Here is a 17,800-nt window from a genome sequence, read left to right on the forward strand (position 1 = left end):
TGACTGCTTTTCGATTTCTGTTCCCTCTCCGAGTTAATATTGCATGGGTATTTCACTTATAGTTTTGATTGCCTCTGGTTTTGTAATTCACCTTCACTTGAGTACCCCGTTTCCGCACGAAACCACCTAAGAACTACAGGGGAGGTATCGAAGGAGATCTAGATATCTACTCGCCTCTGACTAAACCCGACAACAGACATCAGAAGCAAGAACTAAAATTCAAATTCTCAGTTTTTGCTAGAGCTTGGTATTAACAAGCCACACCCAAGCCTGCAAAAGCAAAGTCAAAGACACATTCAACTTCACCTCGACATTGAGCCCATCAACAACAACATTTGGCAGAAGCGAGACAATAACAATGTAAGCTTCTCTCATTGAGTCAAAAGGGAGCATTCAGACTGATTGCTCAAGAAGTCAAGTCTAGAATCACCTCGACACTCTCAATTTCTCAACCTCAAAAGATCCACGAACTTCATTCTATCCTCGGCATTGAGTCCGCCACGATAGCATCTAGGACGATCAAGACTAAAGCAAGGTAAACACCCTCCATCAACTCAAAAGAGAGCATTGCCACTAACTACATGAGAAGTCACATCTACCACCCCCTCGAGCACATTCTACTTGCAGTGGACCTCGACATAGAATCCCTCACCACAGCACACAACGGCACCAGATCTACAAAACAAACACCTCAACTCGTAAGAGAGAATTTGCAACGACTACCGACCGCTGCATATTACCACACCTTTAGACATTTCTTCGATCTGAAGATTCGAGAAAATCACCTTGTCAAAATCGATTATCCAAGCCGAGATTTATCAAGTTCAGTCCAAGGATCTTGCTCCGACAGAGGTAAGCACCAATCCAACCTTGATAGGAGACTGTAACGTTGTATCTGATTATTGAAAGATAGCAGAGACAAAATGGGTCGCGAGCTCAAGAAGAGAGTGAAGGCTGAGTCGGCCAGCAAGAAGTCCACCATGACTGCATATTATCCTAGCACTCGCCGCCGCTCCGCGCGCATCGCCTCAGCTAAGGAAGCGGAGAAGAAAGCAATGATCGCTGAAAAGGTTGCAGTCCCAGCCAAGAAAGTCTCAGCTAAGCAGAAGACTAAAGTCCTTGTACAGAACAAGACCAGCAAGAAGAACACGGAGAAAGAAACTCCTACGGAATCTGTTACCAGCAATACCAATGCCAATATCGACTTGACCACTCGGACCCCTCGTAACCCCCTCCCACAAACCGCCATCACAGCTGGCAATGCCACTGGAGAGTTCATGGGCTTTTCTCTCCTTCCCCTCGAAGTTCGAATGAAGATCTGGGGCTACGCCGCACCTGAACCCTACACGGTCGTCCAGCGAGAGAGCCGTACCAGCAAGTACCGGTACACCTTCAGTCGTCCCGTCCCCGCCCTCCTACACGCTTGCCGCGAATCCCGCTACGAGTACCTCGAGATCGACGACGACGATAGTGCGCCTCTTGAACGCCGCCGCCGTGAGCACCCAGTCTACAAGCTGTCCTTCAACGGCCGCACCCGACGCTCCCCAGTCTTCTTCTCGACCGACATCGACACCTTCTGGGGCATGAAGGGTCCTGGTCTGGAGCCCTTGCTGGTTCCTGAGGCGCTCCCAACCGGCGGCACAATTTACCTTGCCAATCCGTTCTCAGGCATCGCGGAGCTGGATATCGCGCGCGACCTCAAGCGTCTTACCGTTGAGCTGGACATGCGCATCATGGAGGTGTTGCTCTCCTTCCCGAAGCTCGAGACTCTGACGTTGGTGACGAACGTTTGGAATTCTTCTCAAAGGCACAGCCCTTGGATTCTCCAGGACGGTAATTATGAAGCGTGGATGGACTATCATCGGAACGAGGTCAAGCTCGCGCTGGAGAAGCTGCAGACTGAGAATCCGCTGTGGAAAGCTCCGATCGTGGATGTCCTCGATACTGTCTACTATGTGGCGACAAGAAACGTCGACGTCCCGCTCGATGGCCACGGTAGTCAGCGCTGGAACCCCATTGTGGAGGATCCTAGCGACTAAGGGTTGTGACCAGACTCAGAGGACGGAAAGTCAAGAATCAGTTGCTCCGAATCTGCATATTCGTCTTTCTCAACACTCGCAGCTCCATCTTCCATGATGCCAAGATCTGGATTTTTGCTTGCCGGAATCGCATGATGATATCTCGAGTCTCGATAGAGATGGTTCTTCGGGGGTCTGCTCAGCTCTTTCACCGATAATGGCCATTCGCATTGCATCCATTCCATGGTTTCCCTGGATAAACAAATTTCGATTCTTCATTCAATTCTCCATTCAATTCTTCCCTCGTACCCCAACACACGCCCTCAAAGCCGCTCCATCGTCACATCCATACAAACGTTCACTCAGCCAAAAGAACCCAGCCTTCCCACGCCTTCGCAGATACCTCAATGTTTAATGGCAACACGACGAAGATTTCCCCATTGCTTCCGCACCTATGTTTCTTTCGCCCTGATACTCGTACTCGATACCCCGTTACTTTCACCTCGGTCTTGCTTTCCTCCTGGTCGTCTCGGTTTTTTTTTTCATCCATCTCAGTACCCGTGCACGCCCTTTCCTTTCCCTTCCTTTCCTGTTCTTTCCTTTCCTTCGGTTGATTTCTCCCCGCCACACATACGTCCAATAGCGAATCCGCACACCTTCACTCAACTCGTCAACACCTTGCTATTCAGCCAGCTAGCTGTCTCTCTTCGGATTCGCTGTCGCTCGTACATCCCAAATAACGGTAACGGGAGGCATTGGCGTGGAAGCCCTTGAGGATACGATAGGCTGGCTGGCTATGTTTCTTTCCTGGTTTTTCGACGCCCGTTGATGAGATTTCTTCTATGCTTGGTGCAGTTTCATGCTTGATCGCTAGTTAGTTAGGCGTGTAAATGAAAACCTTCCCTCACTGAAATTAAAAGAAAAAGAAAGGAAGAGGGGTTGAGAAATATGCGAATTTCGCGATGTGCATCTCTTGTGGTGTCTATACATCGATTCTTCGTATAGTGTCTTCCTAGAAGTATTTGTGCCGGTCTTCAAAACGCCTGTAGAATCACCAACGCCATGGGTAAAAAAGTAAAAATATGGTATGACAATCGAAATATTGCATATAAATTGAAAATGAAATAGGTATCTTGCAAAGACAACACCTCCCACCAATTTTATATATCTTAGACTTGTCTACAGAACGGCCGTCCGTTCCTGACCTGGAAATTACAAAGGGCTTCCTCTAATACCAAACCGATCAATCCGGCTATACAGATACCTCCCGAATCGCTAACGCTTGTCGCACCAAGACTAAACTCCCTGTCGGCCTCGGGGACATTGTCCATGATCTCCGCGAAGGTATTCACGTACACGGCACCACCGAGCAAGCCCTCCCAGAAGATGATGATGAAGAGGAGGTAGATGGGAATGAAAGGGGACAGGGATTGGGCAAGGAGGAGGATGAAGTTGCCGACTTGGAGGAGGGAAGGAGGGTACAGGGAGTGCAGACGGACGAGGGGGATGGAAGAGCGGGAGACGAAAACGCCGAGTTGATAGAGGAGCATGTAGAAGGGGTAGAACTGGCGGTAGCTGGTGAAGGGCGTGTGATTAGGCGCGTTGGGAGAGCTGGGAAGGGGGTAGAGGAGCGTGGGCGCGATGCTCTGGTTGATGGTGTATTCGGCGATGTACACGAGGAGAAGGGGGAGCATATAGGGGACGAAGAGAGCCCGGGCGCGCCGCAGGTTTTGGGCTAGGGTGGGTGAGGAAAAGGAGGCGAAAGAGGCAGATGAAGAGCTGGGTCGACGAAATGTGCTCTGGTATGCCTGTGTAGCGTCTGAGGGGCCGGGAACGAGTAGGGACGAGGCCACGGTTGTGTTGTTAATTTCCGGGCTGAGAATATCCTCGTTGTCTGCATCGTCGGTGGGGACCTCATCATAGAGCTTTGAGGAGTGTGAGAGTCGTAGGGGCCCGCGGGGCAAGACGACAAAGAAGGAGAGGAGCATTATAGCCGGGAGGAAGGCTGATGAGATCAGAGAAGTCCTGACGGATAGCCCAATGGTGGATGTTAGAAGAACGTAGAGCCCTGCGCCAACCAGTCCCGCGCCTCCTGTCCCGCTACCCCATGCGGCCAGGCTGAAGGGGCCGTAGTAGTGCGTGAGGCCTAGAAAAGAGAGTTCCCCCCCTCCACTGCTGAGAGATGCCATGACAACACCAAACATCTTGATGGAGATAGATCCTCCTGTTTGGGTATCGGGTGTGAAGGCAATAAGCAACATGCCTGCAGAGGACAAGGCGCAGAAGATCAGGATCCGGATCGAATAGGAGATGTGGTGGATGAAGTAGGGGGCGATGAGTTTTGTGAAGAAAGAGGGCAGGACATCAGCTAGGAGGACGACGGATTTTGGAACGCTGGAGCCAACGAGATCTTGAGCGGCGGAGAGGATAATCACATAGAGGACATTGTTGATGAGGCCTGGGCCAGTCAGTAAGTAGTTGGCAGAGGGGAGTGATGCGGGAGATCAGGCAAATGGAGAGGAAGTACCGAATAGCCAGAAGGAGACCACGACGGTAGCATCTGCGCCATGGAAAAGGGCTTTCAATCTTGCACGATACATGGGCCACGATGAACCTGGAGAGCCAGGAAGTGGGAGGAGTGCCGAGGACGAAGGAGATCTACTCATGGTAATGCGGCTGAAGAGGGTCGCGCAGTCACACGAGCATATCGCAGACCGGATAGCGGGCAGATGCGGCTCGAGAGGGGGGTTATGAGAAGGGCGCAGTGTATGCCGCGTATGAGCACACGGGACCAGAGCAAGAAATGGTCGAATAGAGAGGTATGGAGAGATCAATGTATGGTTTGACCTCGCTGTCGCTCTGTTGTCGTCGGAGGATGTGCGAATGCGCGCGATGGTGGCCTGAATAGCCAGGTTACTCGATCGACGGAATAATAATAACCCGCATCCCGGATCATTGGCCCAAGATTTGCCCCTGCGGCGCTAACCCCAAGTGACATGGCACTAGCATGGTCGCTTCGGTCGCTTCTGGCGCTAACAAACCCCGGTGTTCGCGCGGCTGCGGAACGGCAAAAACATCCATGCGGCGCGTTGATGCGAAACTGTGAAGCGCGAGCGTCAGCTTTCCCTGTTCTCTCCTCTCTCTTCACCTACTCTTCTGTGTTCAACACTCCAGATCCTCTCTATCCTCTCTATCCCCGTCTATCCTTCTGCTCACACCTCGAGACTACATCTGCCTCACCACGGCCCGCCCTCTGCATCGTCCTCTCCTCGGTCGATCTGCGCGCGGCCAGCCTGCTGACCAAACACCTATACGACCCTGTCAATGCCCAGCCCCTGCTCTGCGAAGACCGCTACTGTCGTCGACGTCAGCATCAACAACCAGAACCATCGTGGATACACGGAACATCTCTCTCTGCAAGGTTATGAGTGGCAGAGAAGCGTGACGGAGGGGAGATAGACATATACAAAGCGAAACCTTCGGCCTAGGAGGAGCCTGTCGAAGACGGAAACAATCCAAAACCCATTCGCCCGGCCGAGTTCACCGCTGGCACCTACGAGCCCATCATGGATCCCAGACAGCCGCAGCTCCCTTTCTCTCGGAATACTGCATCTCCATACGGTCGCTCGCCTTTTCCTCCATCGACAAATCAACCGCCGCAGTATCCGCCTACATCCCATGCTCCAGCGGCTGCTGCTGCGTACTCTGATCATCAGCGCAGACCCTCCGATCCCCCATACTATAACCCGCAGCGGAACTATGGCCCAGAGTCGGGATCAGCGCACTCGAGACACCAGAGTTCTTCGTCAGTTGGCCACGGCACGCCTGTGAATCGAGGCATGCCTCCTCCTTCATCTCCCCAGCAGCAAACGCCACAGCATAGCTATGGTCCTCCTCCACCCCGAGCACCAACCATGTCCGTCGGGCCGCCTACCGGCTTTGCGTCTGGTCGCGAGCTGCCGGCGCTGAATTCGTTAGGTCGTCCTTCTACTAATTCGAATGGTATGTCAATATCTTCGATCCTTGGTGGACCAACACCGGCGGCAAGAGATCAAACATCCTCACAATATGGGTCCCCCGTTCCCGCACCAGCTGCTCCAAACTCGGTCTTTCCAGGCCAACCAAATGCATCACCACGGGCAAATACAATGGGTCCCGATTATGCCCCTTTCCGCCGGCCTCAGACACCAGAGCATCAAAGATCTTATGAACAGCGCGATCATGGAGCGAGTACAGCGGGCTCTCCTGCAGGGCCTACGCATTATTCAACCCCAGATGGGCGCCGGTACGGTGCAACTCCCACATATGCTCCCCGTCAGCTACCGCCAGCGGAAGAACGGCGAGAACCTGTCCGAGTGCAAAATCCTAACGCCATCCCCGCTCGGCCCGAAAGTCAACCGACTACATTCAACCCTTCGCGACCAGCCGACTCGCGCACTCCGATACATACCGATGGCGTGTTTGGGAGGAGGGAGAATCCTAATCGGGTAGATCCGGCAAGGGAGCCAACATATCAAAGAAACGAGTACGAGGAAATGAATAATTCTGCGTATGCGTATGCCGAGAGAGCCAGGCAAGAAAGGGATGTCGCCATACAGAGGGAACGAGAGCAGCGGGAGAGAGCCCATAATGAGCATGCGAGTAATTTACAGCAACAGCAGGAGTTTGCACACCAGGTAGCACAGAGAAATGCCCAGACCTACAATCGGCCCCCTGAACAGCGAGAGCCGCCTGCGTGGATGAGGTCAGGCTACGAGACTCCACGAGCACCGCCGTACGAGCCAATTCCTGAACAGCAACCACACCAACGCGAGCCTGTTAATAACCATGAATTTGGAAGATCTGCTGTGCCGCCATATGGCGGCTATACAGCGTATGCGTCAAATGAACATAGATATCCCCCTGCTTCACACGCGCAGCCAATGCAAGCTCAGCATAGCTCGATTCCCGCATCACAGTATGATGTTAACAACCAAGAGCGCCAGAGACTTGCTCAAGAGCAACAACGACAACAACCGGTTTACGGGCAGCCATCGCAGAGCGCACCGTATCAACCCCAAGAATCGCCCACGCGGAGACAATTTGACGAGTCTCAACAGATCCAACAACAAGCTCCACAGCAAAGAAGCCTTCTTGGTGTACAAGAGATCAATCGAAAAGGTCGTGTGTCCCCTCTTCCTCAAGCGGTTCAAGGGGCCCAGGCTCAGATTGGTGTAGCCGGGGGTGAGCCAGGGATCAAGAGTGAATTTGGCCGCATGTTTTCAGGTATCGGTAGCGGCGTTGGGGGCATAGGAGTGCCAAGTCCAGTCACATCTCATCAAGGATTACCTGGTGCAGGGCAATTGAGACGTGAAGATGTGGATGGTCTCCAAGGTCACGATTCCCCGGTTGAGAATGGCGGTTTTAAGACTGCTCGTACTGCGTCTGGTACCAGGAGACGGAAGCTGAAGGAAGAAGATAGCAAAGGTGATGATGATAGTAGCACTGGAAGACATACACCTAGCGGAAGAGGGAAACGACCAAAGACACATCACCACCACCACCACAACCATCATCAGTAAGTACCCTACCTTGTTCTACATTCAAACCTCTAACCTAGCCCTGACTCAGTCACCATCACCATCACCGCCCCGATACTCTAGACAACATATCGCCGCCATCACAACCCAATCCTACACCGTTCAAACCAGTAAAAGGTGGTACCGTTTCCTCGCCACCGGACCTCAAGGCCGCTCCAATCCTACATCATCACCACGTTCCTCGTCACCACCACCACCACGTACCACCTGCGCCTAAACCCGCTATTATTCCACTTCCAAAGACCACTGTCCGTTCAAAAGCCGTCCTTGATGCTGTTGCTCATCTTCCTCGAAAACATCTCGGATACGATTACTATCAAGCGGAACTGAAGCCCACCGGATCAATAATCCCACGACGGAATTCAGGAAGAGGATTTGCCAGCACGCCTCGACCGCTTCCTCGTTTTGAAGGCTCGGAAAATTGCACCTTTACTATCAAAGTCCCACGCGTTTATCTCACCTCTTCAAGCAGGGCGGAAATCACGAGCCGAAAAGCGGTTTGGGGGACCGATGTGTATACCGATGATTCAGACGTGATCGCAGCTTGCATACACCAGGGGTGGTTCAGGGGTGAATGGGATGAAGATGTGGATATTTCCCTCCTCGGTCTTGAACTCGAAGACACACCCCCTAGTTCTCCGAAGGATTTCCTCACCGAGCCCCCTCGAAGCGGTCCTATGCCCGTCCCGCCGAATCGCGATTGCCATATAACAGTTCTCATTCTTCCGCTCTTGGAGAAATACGGCAGCACCACACGCTTCGGAATTAGGAGCCGCGAATGGGGCGGTGATCACGAGGGATATAAAGGTGTCCATGACGGGCTCAGCTTTATGATTATGAGTGTGAGGTGGGTGGAGGGCGTGGATGGGAAGGAGGGATTGAGAGGAATGAAACGAAGGGCATTACTCGAGAGTGAAATGGAGGCCGAGAGGGAGGACGTGGAGTTCTTCAACAGCCTGGAGACGTCCGAGAGGTGGAAGGACAAAGATATCACAATCATGGAATCTTTTGAGAGAGGTAACGCGGGAAGCTTACCGGGCGATATCAAAGGGATTGGCATGGGCAGCTGGTGGAAGCCTACCTCTCCCAAAGCGGATGATGCAAGTGCGGACGCCGACAAGCAGCAGCAAGGAGACCAGAAAGCAGATGCGCAAACGGAGGCGACCAGCCCAGAGGCAACAAATGGAGAAGCGACCAATAATGGCGAGCCAGTCCCCGGCGAAGCAGCGACCGACGAAGAAGCACCCGCCGCCGCCGTTGAAGCAGATAGTAGCAATAAGGAGGTCAAGAAGATAACAGAAGAAGAGCAAGCCGCTATCGAGCATGTCACGAAGCGCATGATCGAGAATGCTAATGCGCATACTGCTGGGGACGGAGAGAGTGTCGATAAATAAAACAGGGGGGCGAAGGGCATTAATTATTCGCTTTGAATTTGAGCAGAACGGTGTTTCATCAGGGGATCTCTCATTGCGCCTACCTAGGTACCTTACCTTAGCATCCGCAGTAGCAGGAATGATGATGGGTGGAGTCCGGGTGTTAAAAGCTCGCGCAGGGTTTTTATACTATTAGTATCGTTCTATGATTATCATTATCATTAGCTACCTAGGTACTATGCCTAGGTGCCTACCTAGGCACTGTAGGAAAGGAAGGAAAGTCGTTAAGGGATGAATTGATTCATTGAAAAGGAAAACTTGTTTTTATACGGAATCGGAAAATGTATAGTTCAAGAAGAAGAAGAAGAAGAGATGAGGTGTGATGGATGGGATGGATGTATAATTCCTGTTTTTCGACCCCCTTTAAAACGTTTTATGCCCCTATCCCGTTCATTGATTGATCTATCTACAGCATATTCATTCATCCTTTTCCCATCCATCCCATCATTCATTCCCTTACCCGATCGATCATTTCCCATCGCTCTCGTCTCTGCATCTATGCATCTATGCATCCATCTAGAATCTCAGATCCCACCCAATCTGCGGCCCCAGCTTCGGCAGCTCATCCGCCACGCTCTGCACATCCTTGTCACCGCGCCCACTGAGACAGATCACGATATCCTTGCCCTTCTCCATCGTCTTGGCCAGCTCCAGCGCGCCGTAGATAGCGTGCGCCGACTCTAGCGCCGGGATGATGCCCTCCAGCTGGCTGATCAGCCGGAAGCCCGCGAAGGCCTGCGCGTCCGTGGCCGCGATGAACTTGGCGCGCTCGTTGTCCTTCCAGTTCGCGAGCTCGGGCCCGACGCCCGGGTAGTCGAGCCCGGCGGAGACCGAGTGCGTGTCGGAGATCTGGCCGTGCTCGTTCTGGAGCACGTAGGTGCGGACGCCGTGCAGCACGCCCTTGGAGCCGCCGGTGAGCGTGGCGGAGTGACGCAGCGTGTCGAGCCCGTCGCCGCCTGCTTCGACGCCGAGGAGCTTGACGCTGGGGTCTTTGGAGAAGGGGTAGAACATGCCGGTGGCGTTACTGCCGCCGCCGACACAGGCGACCACGGCGTCGGGGAGCTTGCCGCGCTTCTCGAGCATCTGGGCTTTGGTTTCGTTGCCGATGACGGATTGGAAGGTCCGGACGATGGTGGGGAAGGGGTGTGGTCCAATGGCGGAGCCGATGATGTAGTGTGTTGTGTCGAGCTTGACAACCCAGGCGCGCAAAGCTTCGTTCACAGCATCACGGAGAGTTCGAGTGCCAGCCTCGACAGCGACGACCTGCGCTCCGAGAAGCTTGATTCGGAAGACGTTGAGAGCTTGTCGTCTGACATCTTCCTGTATGGTTGTCAGTGTTTATGGTCACTAGAAGAGTGTATATACGTACTGCTCCCATATAGATGGTGCATTTCATGCCAAACTTTGCGCAGACCGTAGCAGTAGCTACACCATGCTGACCAGCTCCAGTTTCGGCAATGATTTCGGTCTTCCCTAATCTGCGAGCAAGTAAGATTTGTCCCAAGGCGTTGTTGATCTTGTGACTTCCAGTATGATTCAGATCCTCTCTCTTCAACCAGATATTTGCACCGCCAGCGTGCTCCGTCAGTCTTTCAGCCAGATGTAATTGTCCTGGGCGTCCCATCCAAGGATAATATGATCGGTATTCTTCCCAGAATGCAGGGTCATCCTTGATCTTGTTGAAGCCTTCTTCGAGCTCAGACAAGCAGTCCATCAGTGACTCGGGGACATATTGGCCGCCAAATTCACCGAAGCGTGCTGGCAGAATTGATGGATCTACGGGGCTCTTGGAATTCAGAGCCTCAATCTGATCTACCAACCCGGGTCCTTTTCCGTCCTCACGGACAATACCATCGACGTGTACCGTCTTTCCATCTTTTGCGACCTCGGTCAAACCACCATTGGGAACATTCCTCCGTCCGCAGATTTGAGCGCAGTACTCCTCCACAGCCTTCGCACCTTGTCCAGCAGGGGCCTCGGCCAAGGTTGTGATGATCTGGCTTCCAATGACAACACCATCGGCAATCTGTGCGACACTGAGGAATTGATCGCGTCTGCTGACGCCAAATCCGACGGCAGCTGGGACATTTCCTGAGTACCTTTTTACTTTTGCTAAGAGCTCGGGTAAAGCAGCGTTCATGGATCCGGTGACACCTGTAACGCCCATTCGTGAGACCACGTATACGAAAGAATCAGCGAGCTTGCAAAGGAGCTTCATTCGACTTTCGGATGTGGATGGAGCAATGAGGGGAACGTATGATAGTCTGCAAGCATCGGGTCAGCATATCTTCAGGGGTTATTTGAGTAGAACGCACCCTTCCTTTGCGCACCAATCTCTGAAGGTCACGGCCTCCTCGGGTGGCAAATCAACAACGATGAAACCATTGACGCCTGCTTCTCGGCAATCCTTCAATAGCCTCTCCTCTCCATAGCTCAGCATGGGGTTGTAGTATCCCATGAAGAGCACCGGTGCCTTGAGACCCCTCTTTCTTGCTGTCCGCACCATCTCGAGCGACGAGGTGATTGTGACTCCATTCTTGAGAGCTTGCTTTGCAATTGTCAGAGACTTGCTTATCAGAAAATGAGAGGGTATAGACGAACAGTATTTGCTGTCTGGATCGTTGGGCCGTCTGCAATGGGGTCCGTGAAAGGGAGGCCCAACTCAATAACATCTGCACACACATCTTGTCAGAGGAGTTTCCGAATTGATACCGGGTTCTCTACCTGCGCCGCCTGCTTCCATGCCCAGTAAAATATCGACCGTCTCTCCAGGCGTTGGGAAACCTGCCGTGACATAGGTCACCAGCGCGGGCTATCAAAAGCGTCAGTCAGCCATGGGTCACAAAGTGCGGTGTATGGTGGCCGTTCAGTCCCGGAACACTCACCCTGTTCTCGCTTTTGCATTTCGCAAAGGTCTGCTTAAGCCCCTCCATATTGTAAAATCTTGCAAAGCGGATTTATATGTTCAATTGCAGATTGTTCGTGGAGAGTTGTCTGGGGAAAAGAGGAAAAGATTTCGAGTGACTGACTCAAGGTGGTTTTCAAAGATTCAACCCCTCCTACCGATTGGGCCTAGCCGTATTATGTAATCAACTGCGGATACATGCGATCAAGTGTTGTTAGAAGTTTTTGCTTCTATGGGTTTACATTTTACCAGTACGTTTATGCTATAAGTACCCCAATAAAACGAGGCATGTCTGTATTGAAGATTTGACGAGAAGGAAGAAGAGAAGAAATGGGTGCGCGGCTGTGGAATCGCAGCCTCGCAGGCGCACGGGCCATCCCATACAAACTGAGGTGGAAGGTGGTTTAGTCACGTGCAAGGCAAGTCACGAGAAGACTTATCGCGTGATCGGCCGCTTCTTCCTTCCTGACCGCCCGGCAGAATATTATATATCGGAGCGTCTTTAACCTCACTCGTTGCTTGCTCTTGCCACAGCCCTGTTTGACAACTCCATCCAAACCAGTTTCTACACCGGATTATTGCGAATCTATTGGGGAAATTCCACAGAGGAAAATTACATCACAATGTCACGGTTTCTACCATCCAGAATTCTTTTCCCATCCCGTCGTTTCTTGAGTTCGACCACCCGGAAAGGCGCCTTTGCGACGGGTCCAGCTCCACCCCGTCTCCCTCCCAAGGAACAAGAAGAATTCGAGCGCCTTCAACGTGCGTCAACAGGTGCATTTAGCACGCCCAAGTCACAGAACTATGAATCGCCTGCATGTACCGAAACGTCACAGCCAGCAGATCACATCGATATTGAGCTCGAGGTAGCCAGTGCGGCGAGGGTGCAAGCTACGGGGGAAGGGAGCGAACTCCATCCTGATATTAGGACGGGTGCGAAGCCAGAGTTTGAGGGAGATAGAAATCCGAAGACAGGGGAGGTTGGAGGTCCAAAGAATGAGCCACTCAGATGGGGCGGGAATGGGGATTGGAGTTATAATGGACGGGTTACGGACTTCTGAGTGCTGGAGAAGGGAAATTAGGAACGGGGGGAGTGTAACAACCTATGGTAGGACAGAAGACGACATGAAGCAGCCGAAAATCTTCGGATCTTTGCAGCCATTGAAGTTCCATTGATTGGAAATGGATCCCCAAGTTGTTGGGGAATTGGCATGATTGTCAAGATGCCTTTGATTTTCTGTATCTTGCTTACCGCTTGTAGCACACCTGAAGCTGTTTCGATGGACTGGAATATTCACGTGGCGGATATCAGGTATGTAGGTGGTGGTGGTGTCATCCATTCAATTCTCTCGCAAGTGCCAACGAGTAACTACTGGCCCAGTGTCCTCCACCACAACCTGTCTACACCAGTCTGTCGTCCGTCCCACCCTTCCTTTACCCCATCATAGCCTCCATCCCAATCTATGCTCCATCTCGATCAGTATCGGGTTTGTTCTTACCTTCGTTTTCGTCTTCGGCCTGTTCGTCTTCAGCTTGTTCTTCGACGGCCATTTTGTCGTCGTCGTTGGGCGTATCGGAAACCTCTTTCACTGATTCTATCAAAATCTTATCCACTGATTCCACAAACGAGCCGATAATCGAACGAGGGTGTTCCTTCTCCTGGTCCCATCCGTGGTGGTAGCGTAGCATGAATCCTTCGCCATGTGGTAGTCCTTGGCCTCGGATATCCCCTGGGTACGAACCCCAAGTCTCATGAATTGTACCCTTTGGTGCAAGAACGAAGATCTTTGTCAAGTTAGGAGCTCTGAACATGGCGTCGTAAGGGAACTGCCCAAGAAGCTGCGCCATGATTGCGTGAGCGCTTGATCGGGTAAGGCCATAAAAATTGTCATAAATTATGTCCGACCACACCATTGGCACAAATCCTATGACTTGAAGAGAATTGGACGGTAAAGGGAAAGCAGTATGGTCAAAGTTGAAGAACGATTTCAAAGCTTCGGGGCCGTTGAAAAGAAGAACATCACAAGCGTGGTTGAAGTAAATAGGTCGAGGTAGGTGATTGACGAAGGAGAGCTCCAGAACCCTTAGAGCAATAGCTCGAGATTCCTTGCAGGTACGAAGCATTGGTACATCGGCATCAGACGGTGCTGCAATATGGCCATCCCGCCGACGGACAGAGCCATCGTCGTCCGTGACGCAGTATGCTTGGTAGTTGACGTTGATAACTCGAGGCCCTGGAAGTGCCAAGTTCCAGATCAGATCGCGAATCTCGATGGGCAATTGTGAGAATTGGGGGAATGTCGGCAATCTATTTGCAGAGGCATTCCGATTCCGACGCCTCGCCAAGCTGAAGAGGCCAGTAGATGCCATAGTCGACAGCAACACGCGTTCTTGGTTAGGAGGTGTTGTTTTCGTGGAGTTTCGTCCCGACTAGTGTTGTCAAAGGAACGTTCAGATCAAAAGAGTCGCGAGATTGGGTCTAGTCGAAAGGGAGACGAAGATAAGGTCGATCGAAATAGTCTCGACCGATCTCAAGTGTTGTGAAGTTGAGATCGATCCAAAGTCTCGCGGAGTTGAGGCTGATTTCAATTTTCGCGAAGTCAACAGTCGACAGTCACGGTTAGTCACCTGCTGGAACAGTTGACTCAACAAACATATTATCGCCTAGACAACAGAAGACATATGTCACTGGACTCTGTTTGAGTAGTTGAGAATACCTCAGTTGTTAAGTGGCCTTGGACAGCTCTTATTGAACCCATTTGAGGGTCCAAGTCAATATAGCAATAAGTGCAATGAACACTTGCTATCAAAGAGGCGTCTATCTTCTATAGGTATACATCATCAAGGAATGAATTACTAGGTAGGATTAGACACAGAGGACGATAGGAGGATATCCTAAGATGCTTGTGTACAATAGATGGCTATCTTATAGTTATAGTAAGTAGTGTAGAATATTCTCTCGACTCCTCTACTACTGTTGTGGTTTGTTTTCATTTTTAAGATTATCTTGGCCTCATTTGTATCTCTGGCAGGTAAAAGAGAGGTTGGATCAGAAGAACATCAGCTCTTACGCCAGAGACGAGACTTTGTTGTTAACCCCCTGCGTTGCTGTTTACATCGCGTCGTGGATCCTGCACGTCTTTTTTCCAACCCGTGTAGCCCTTACACGCCATCTCTTATTTCAAGCATCGTCTTCGATCAGAACTACATCACCCTTGGCTTGCTTATCCCAGATTTCCTCCATCAGAAGCAAGTTCCTCTTTTTCGGCCCAACACAGACTACGCAGTAAGTCATAATATCTAAACACATGCTCTATCCTAATAACTTCTAGGACTTTCTCGGCGCTAAGATTCACCAAGCAGCATCCCAAACACATATCCAACATGCACCGACCCAAGAAATTTGATCCGCCTTGGATTGATTTCTTTACAAACCCGTGTCCATACTTCTTGAGCCAGACGAAACAGTTTCAATGCTTTTCCAAGCTCCCAAAGGAACTGCAGCTCATGATCTGGAAGGAAGCAATCGCAGACGGACGCATTGTTCCCATTAATCTTCATTTTGACGTTGATAAAATGGTGCCTCTTCTCAGAAGATATTCTGATTGGGAGGGGCGTGCAAGATTTCTAGCTAGTGGCGAATTTCGACAGTTGTTGTCCCTGAGACCAGCTGATCGTCCTCCCGCCGTGATGTCTGCCTGTCGGGATTCGAGAGCTATGGCAAAGAAAGTCTTGAGCCCAGCATTTGCAGCCCAGACTAATAGCCGCATGTTCTTCAATTTTAGCAAAGACGTGCTTCACTTCCAGTGGGACTCAGCAGCTCGGCTTTTCTGTGAACGAAGTCCCAATTTTGGGATCTCGAGGACTCACCTCGAATCCATGCGAAGCCTGGCATTGTCGTTCAACGCCATCCCAAACATCGTGCTCTTCATACTTATCTTCCGAGCCTTCACGAAGTTGAAGGAGGTCGTTATTATCTCGGACGTGCCGGATACGGAGAAGCAGCCTTTCGATCTTGCGGTGGAGATGAACAATGTCTGGGGTTCGTTGATGAACAAGAAGGCAGCTATAGCGGCTATGATCGAGGCCAATGGAGGAAAGGGTCGAGAGTGGAAGATGCCCAAGTATCGATTTGTGAGGACCGCTGATCTCCCGGATATTCTCGATTGGCATAACGTGGTTGAAGTCGAGGTATATGGATCCCAGCTCTCTCCATCGCCCTTGTTAGTTTATTACTGATACTCGGGATTGTTGCAGGACGAAGATAAAACTGAAGCTGGATCCGAAGATGGGAGCGAAGCCGACGACGCTGAAGCTGAAGCCGATACTGGAGCCGTAGCTGATACTGCAGCTGGAGCCAACTCAGGAGTCATAGCTGATATTGCAGCTGAAGCCAATACTGAAGTCGTAGCTAATACTGCAGTTGGAGCCAACACTGGGGATGGAATCAACACTCACGGCGGGACAGATACTGGGGACGAAGTCGAAGTCGACTCGGAAGATGAAATTGATTCTGAAAATGAAGCCGACTCTGAAGAACAATTCTATTCTGGAGAAGACGAAGTCGATTCTGAAGATGAGGTCTACTATTCTGCAGAAGATTCTGAGGACGAATTCGTCTTTGAAGATGAATTCTTCTCTGAAGAAGATGAAGTCGATTCTAGAGATGATGCTGAGGGTTTCGACGAGGATCAAGATGATTATCTCTTTGGCAACGCATCTATGTTTGACGATGATTTCATCTTCAATACCTCTTCACCTTACTAAAGAGTAGCCCAGATTCTACATCAAATACTTGCTTATGGTTTGAGCTAATACTATGGGAGACTTGGGTACTGGAATGCAAGATGAAAGAGGTTTTCACGAGGTATTAGGATGCACATTTGTACAATACTATACCGAGCTGTCACAGCCTGTCAGAGTAGATCTCCCCCTTTTTCTGCCAATCCTCCTCAAAATAGTTGCTGCTAGCGATGCCTTAGGAGTGGGATGCGATTCTGGGTTTAGTTCTTGATAGCATTCTGCGCATAGCGACTACCTAGGATAAGGTTACACTTCTTATTAAAAGGCTGCTAGTTAGGGACAGACACCTTAAATTCTAAGTTGTTCAACAATATCTTCTGCGTTAGACACCTGGCATGAGCTACTATTTGTACTGAGAAATAAATGCTCCATAATATAACAACAGGCAGCCAGAGAGTCCAGATTAACGAATTGATGAAGGAATGTCAAGAAAATGAGGAGTAGAGAATGCTAGTTGCACAGGATGTAAAAGGCCCAAAAGCTTCAGCTGGTTATTACAGCCCCTCCTCGCAACCATATTCATCAAGAGAGGTAAGAAATACAAGCCCTAGTATTGCTACCATATTACGCGTAGTAATAGTGATTGTGTGGATCTAACGTGAGGAACCAACAAATTGAATTGACTAAGGAAGGATTAGGGTAATTGTACAGTGCCTATATAGCATGAGTACCTCCGGCCCGTTGGCGTTTGGTCGAGCTGCTGGTACCGGCTTCGGGGGTCTTCTGCCCTGTTGGTGGTAGAGTATTAAACGGCCGAAAGTTTAACATACCCTGCGTGGTTATCTGATAGTTTAACGTACCTTGCGCGCCGCTGTTTTAATTCAACTAATAAGAGCGTTAGGATGTAGGGGCTTTAGCCAAGGTTCAAGAGTCCTAGAGGGATCTACCTTACCTAAATACGGGGATGTGGGTCACGTGCGCAGCGCACCCTAACATGCCCCCCCCAGATATGCATTCTCTCCGGAGAATGAGACCTTACTTCGGTGGCATTTGATGGTTTTGGTGGAAGATGGGTAGTATTTCTCATCTCTGCTGGTCTATTTACATGTGTCCTAGCGT

At 50.9% G+C, this 17,800-nt stretch overlaps 7 protein-coding genes across 7 annotated transcripts; 4 read left to right on the plus strand and 3 right to left on the minus strand.

The window, feature by feature from the left end:
* Nucleotides 1-2,150: 2,150 nt before the first annotated feature.
* M430DRAFT_195262 (hypothetical protein) lies at nt 2,151-2,990 on the plus strand. Its single transcript, XM_024864096.1, has one exon. It carries the CDS (start codon nt 2,262-2,264, stop codon nt 2,790-2,792), a length of 531 nt encoding a protein of 176 aa, XP_024716454.1. The 5' UTR covers nt 2,151-2,261; the 3' UTR covers nt 2,793-2,990.
* A 197-nt stretch (nt 2,991-3,187) lies between these two features.
* Nucleotides 3,188-4,684, minus strand: M430DRAFT_23419 (hypothetical protein; the record flags this gene model as incomplete). Its single annotated transcript, XM_024864897.1, has 2 exons — nt 3,188-4,476; nt 4,546-4,684. 2 exons carry the CDS (start codon nt 4,682-4,684, stop codon nt 3,188-3,190), a joined length of 1,428 nt encoding a protein of 475 aa, XP_024716455.1.
* A 767-nt stretch (nt 4,685-5,451) lies between these two features.
* M430DRAFT_195270 (hypothetical protein) lies at nt 5,452-9,269 on the plus strand. The gene is made up of 2 exons (XM_024864097.1): nt 5,452-7,575; nt 7,629-9,269. Exons 1-2 carry the CDS (start codon nt 5,585-5,587, stop codon nt 8,989-8,991), a joined length of 3,354 nt encoding a protein of 1,117 aa, XP_024716456.1. The 5' UTR covers nt 5,452-5,584; the 3' UTR covers nt 8,992-9,269.
* A 277-nt stretch (nt 9,270-9,546) lies between these two features.
* On the minus strand, nt 9,547-12,012 carry M430DRAFT_62245 (hypothetical protein; the record flags this gene model as incomplete). Its single annotated transcript, XM_024868973.1, has 6 exons — nt 11,916-12,012; nt 11,755-11,842; nt 11,632-11,702; nt 11,346-11,578; nt 10,400-11,294; nt 9,547-10,350 (listed from the first exon to the last, which is right to left on the minus strand). The coding sequence occupies exons 1-6, from the start codon at nt 11,961-11,963 to the stop codon at nt 9,547-9,549; spliced, it is 2,139 nt and encodes a 712-aa protein (XP_024716457.1). The 5' UTR covers nt 11,964-12,012.
* Nucleotides 12,013-12,558: 546 nt separating this feature from the next.
* On the plus strand, nt 12,559-12,999 carry M430DRAFT_111140 (hypothetical protein; the record flags this gene model as incomplete). Its single annotated transcript, XM_024861414.1, has 1 exon — nt 12,559-12,999. One exon carries the CDS (start codon nt 12,559-12,561, stop codon nt 12,997-12,999), a length of 441 nt encoding a protein of 146 aa, XP_024716458.1.
* A 279-nt stretch (nt 13,000-13,278) lies between these two features.
* Nucleotides 13,279-14,308, minus strand: M430DRAFT_62247 (hypothetical protein; the record flags this gene model as incomplete). Its single annotated transcript, XM_024868974.1, has 2 exons — nt 13,279-13,370; nt 13,438-14,308. 2 exons carry the CDS (start codon nt 14,306-14,308, stop codon nt 13,279-13,281), a joined length of 963 nt encoding a protein of 320 aa, XP_024716459.1.
* Nucleotides 14,309-15,322: 1,014 nt separating this feature from the next.
* Nucleotides 15,323-16,705, plus strand: M430DRAFT_23424 (hypothetical protein; the record flags this gene model as incomplete). The annotated part of the gene is made up of 2 exons (XM_024864898.1): nt 15,323-16,129; nt 16,196-16,705. The coding sequence occupies 2 exons, from the start codon at nt 15,323-15,325 to the stop codon at nt 16,703-16,705; spliced, it is 1,317 nt and encodes a 438-aa protein (XP_024716460.1).
* Between the last annotated feature and the right edge of the window lie 1,095 nt (nt 16,706-17,800).

This window comes from Amorphotheca resinae (genome assembly GCF_003019875.1).
Source record: "Amorphotheca resinae ATCC 22711 unplaced genomic scaffold M430scaffold_15, whole genome shotgun sequence".
Taxonomy (NCBI): Eukaryota; Fungi; Ascomycota; class Leotiomycetes; order Helotiales; family Amorphothecaceae; genus Amorphotheca; species Amorphotheca resinae.

Bases quoted from the DNA above. Each gene is read 5' to 3' on its own strand.
- M430DRAFT_195262 (XM_024864096.1), top strand. From the start codon at position 2,262: ATGGTTTCCCTGGATAAACAAATTTCGATTCTTCATTCAATTCTCCAT.
- M430DRAFT_195270 (XM_024864097.1), top strand. From the start codon at position 5,585: ATGGATCCCAGACAGCCGCAGCTCCCTTTCTCTCGGAATACTGCATCT. The intron at 7,576-7,628 runs GTAAGTACCCTA...GCCCTGACTCAG, and splicing joins CACCACCACAACCATCATCA to TCACCATCACCATCACCGCC.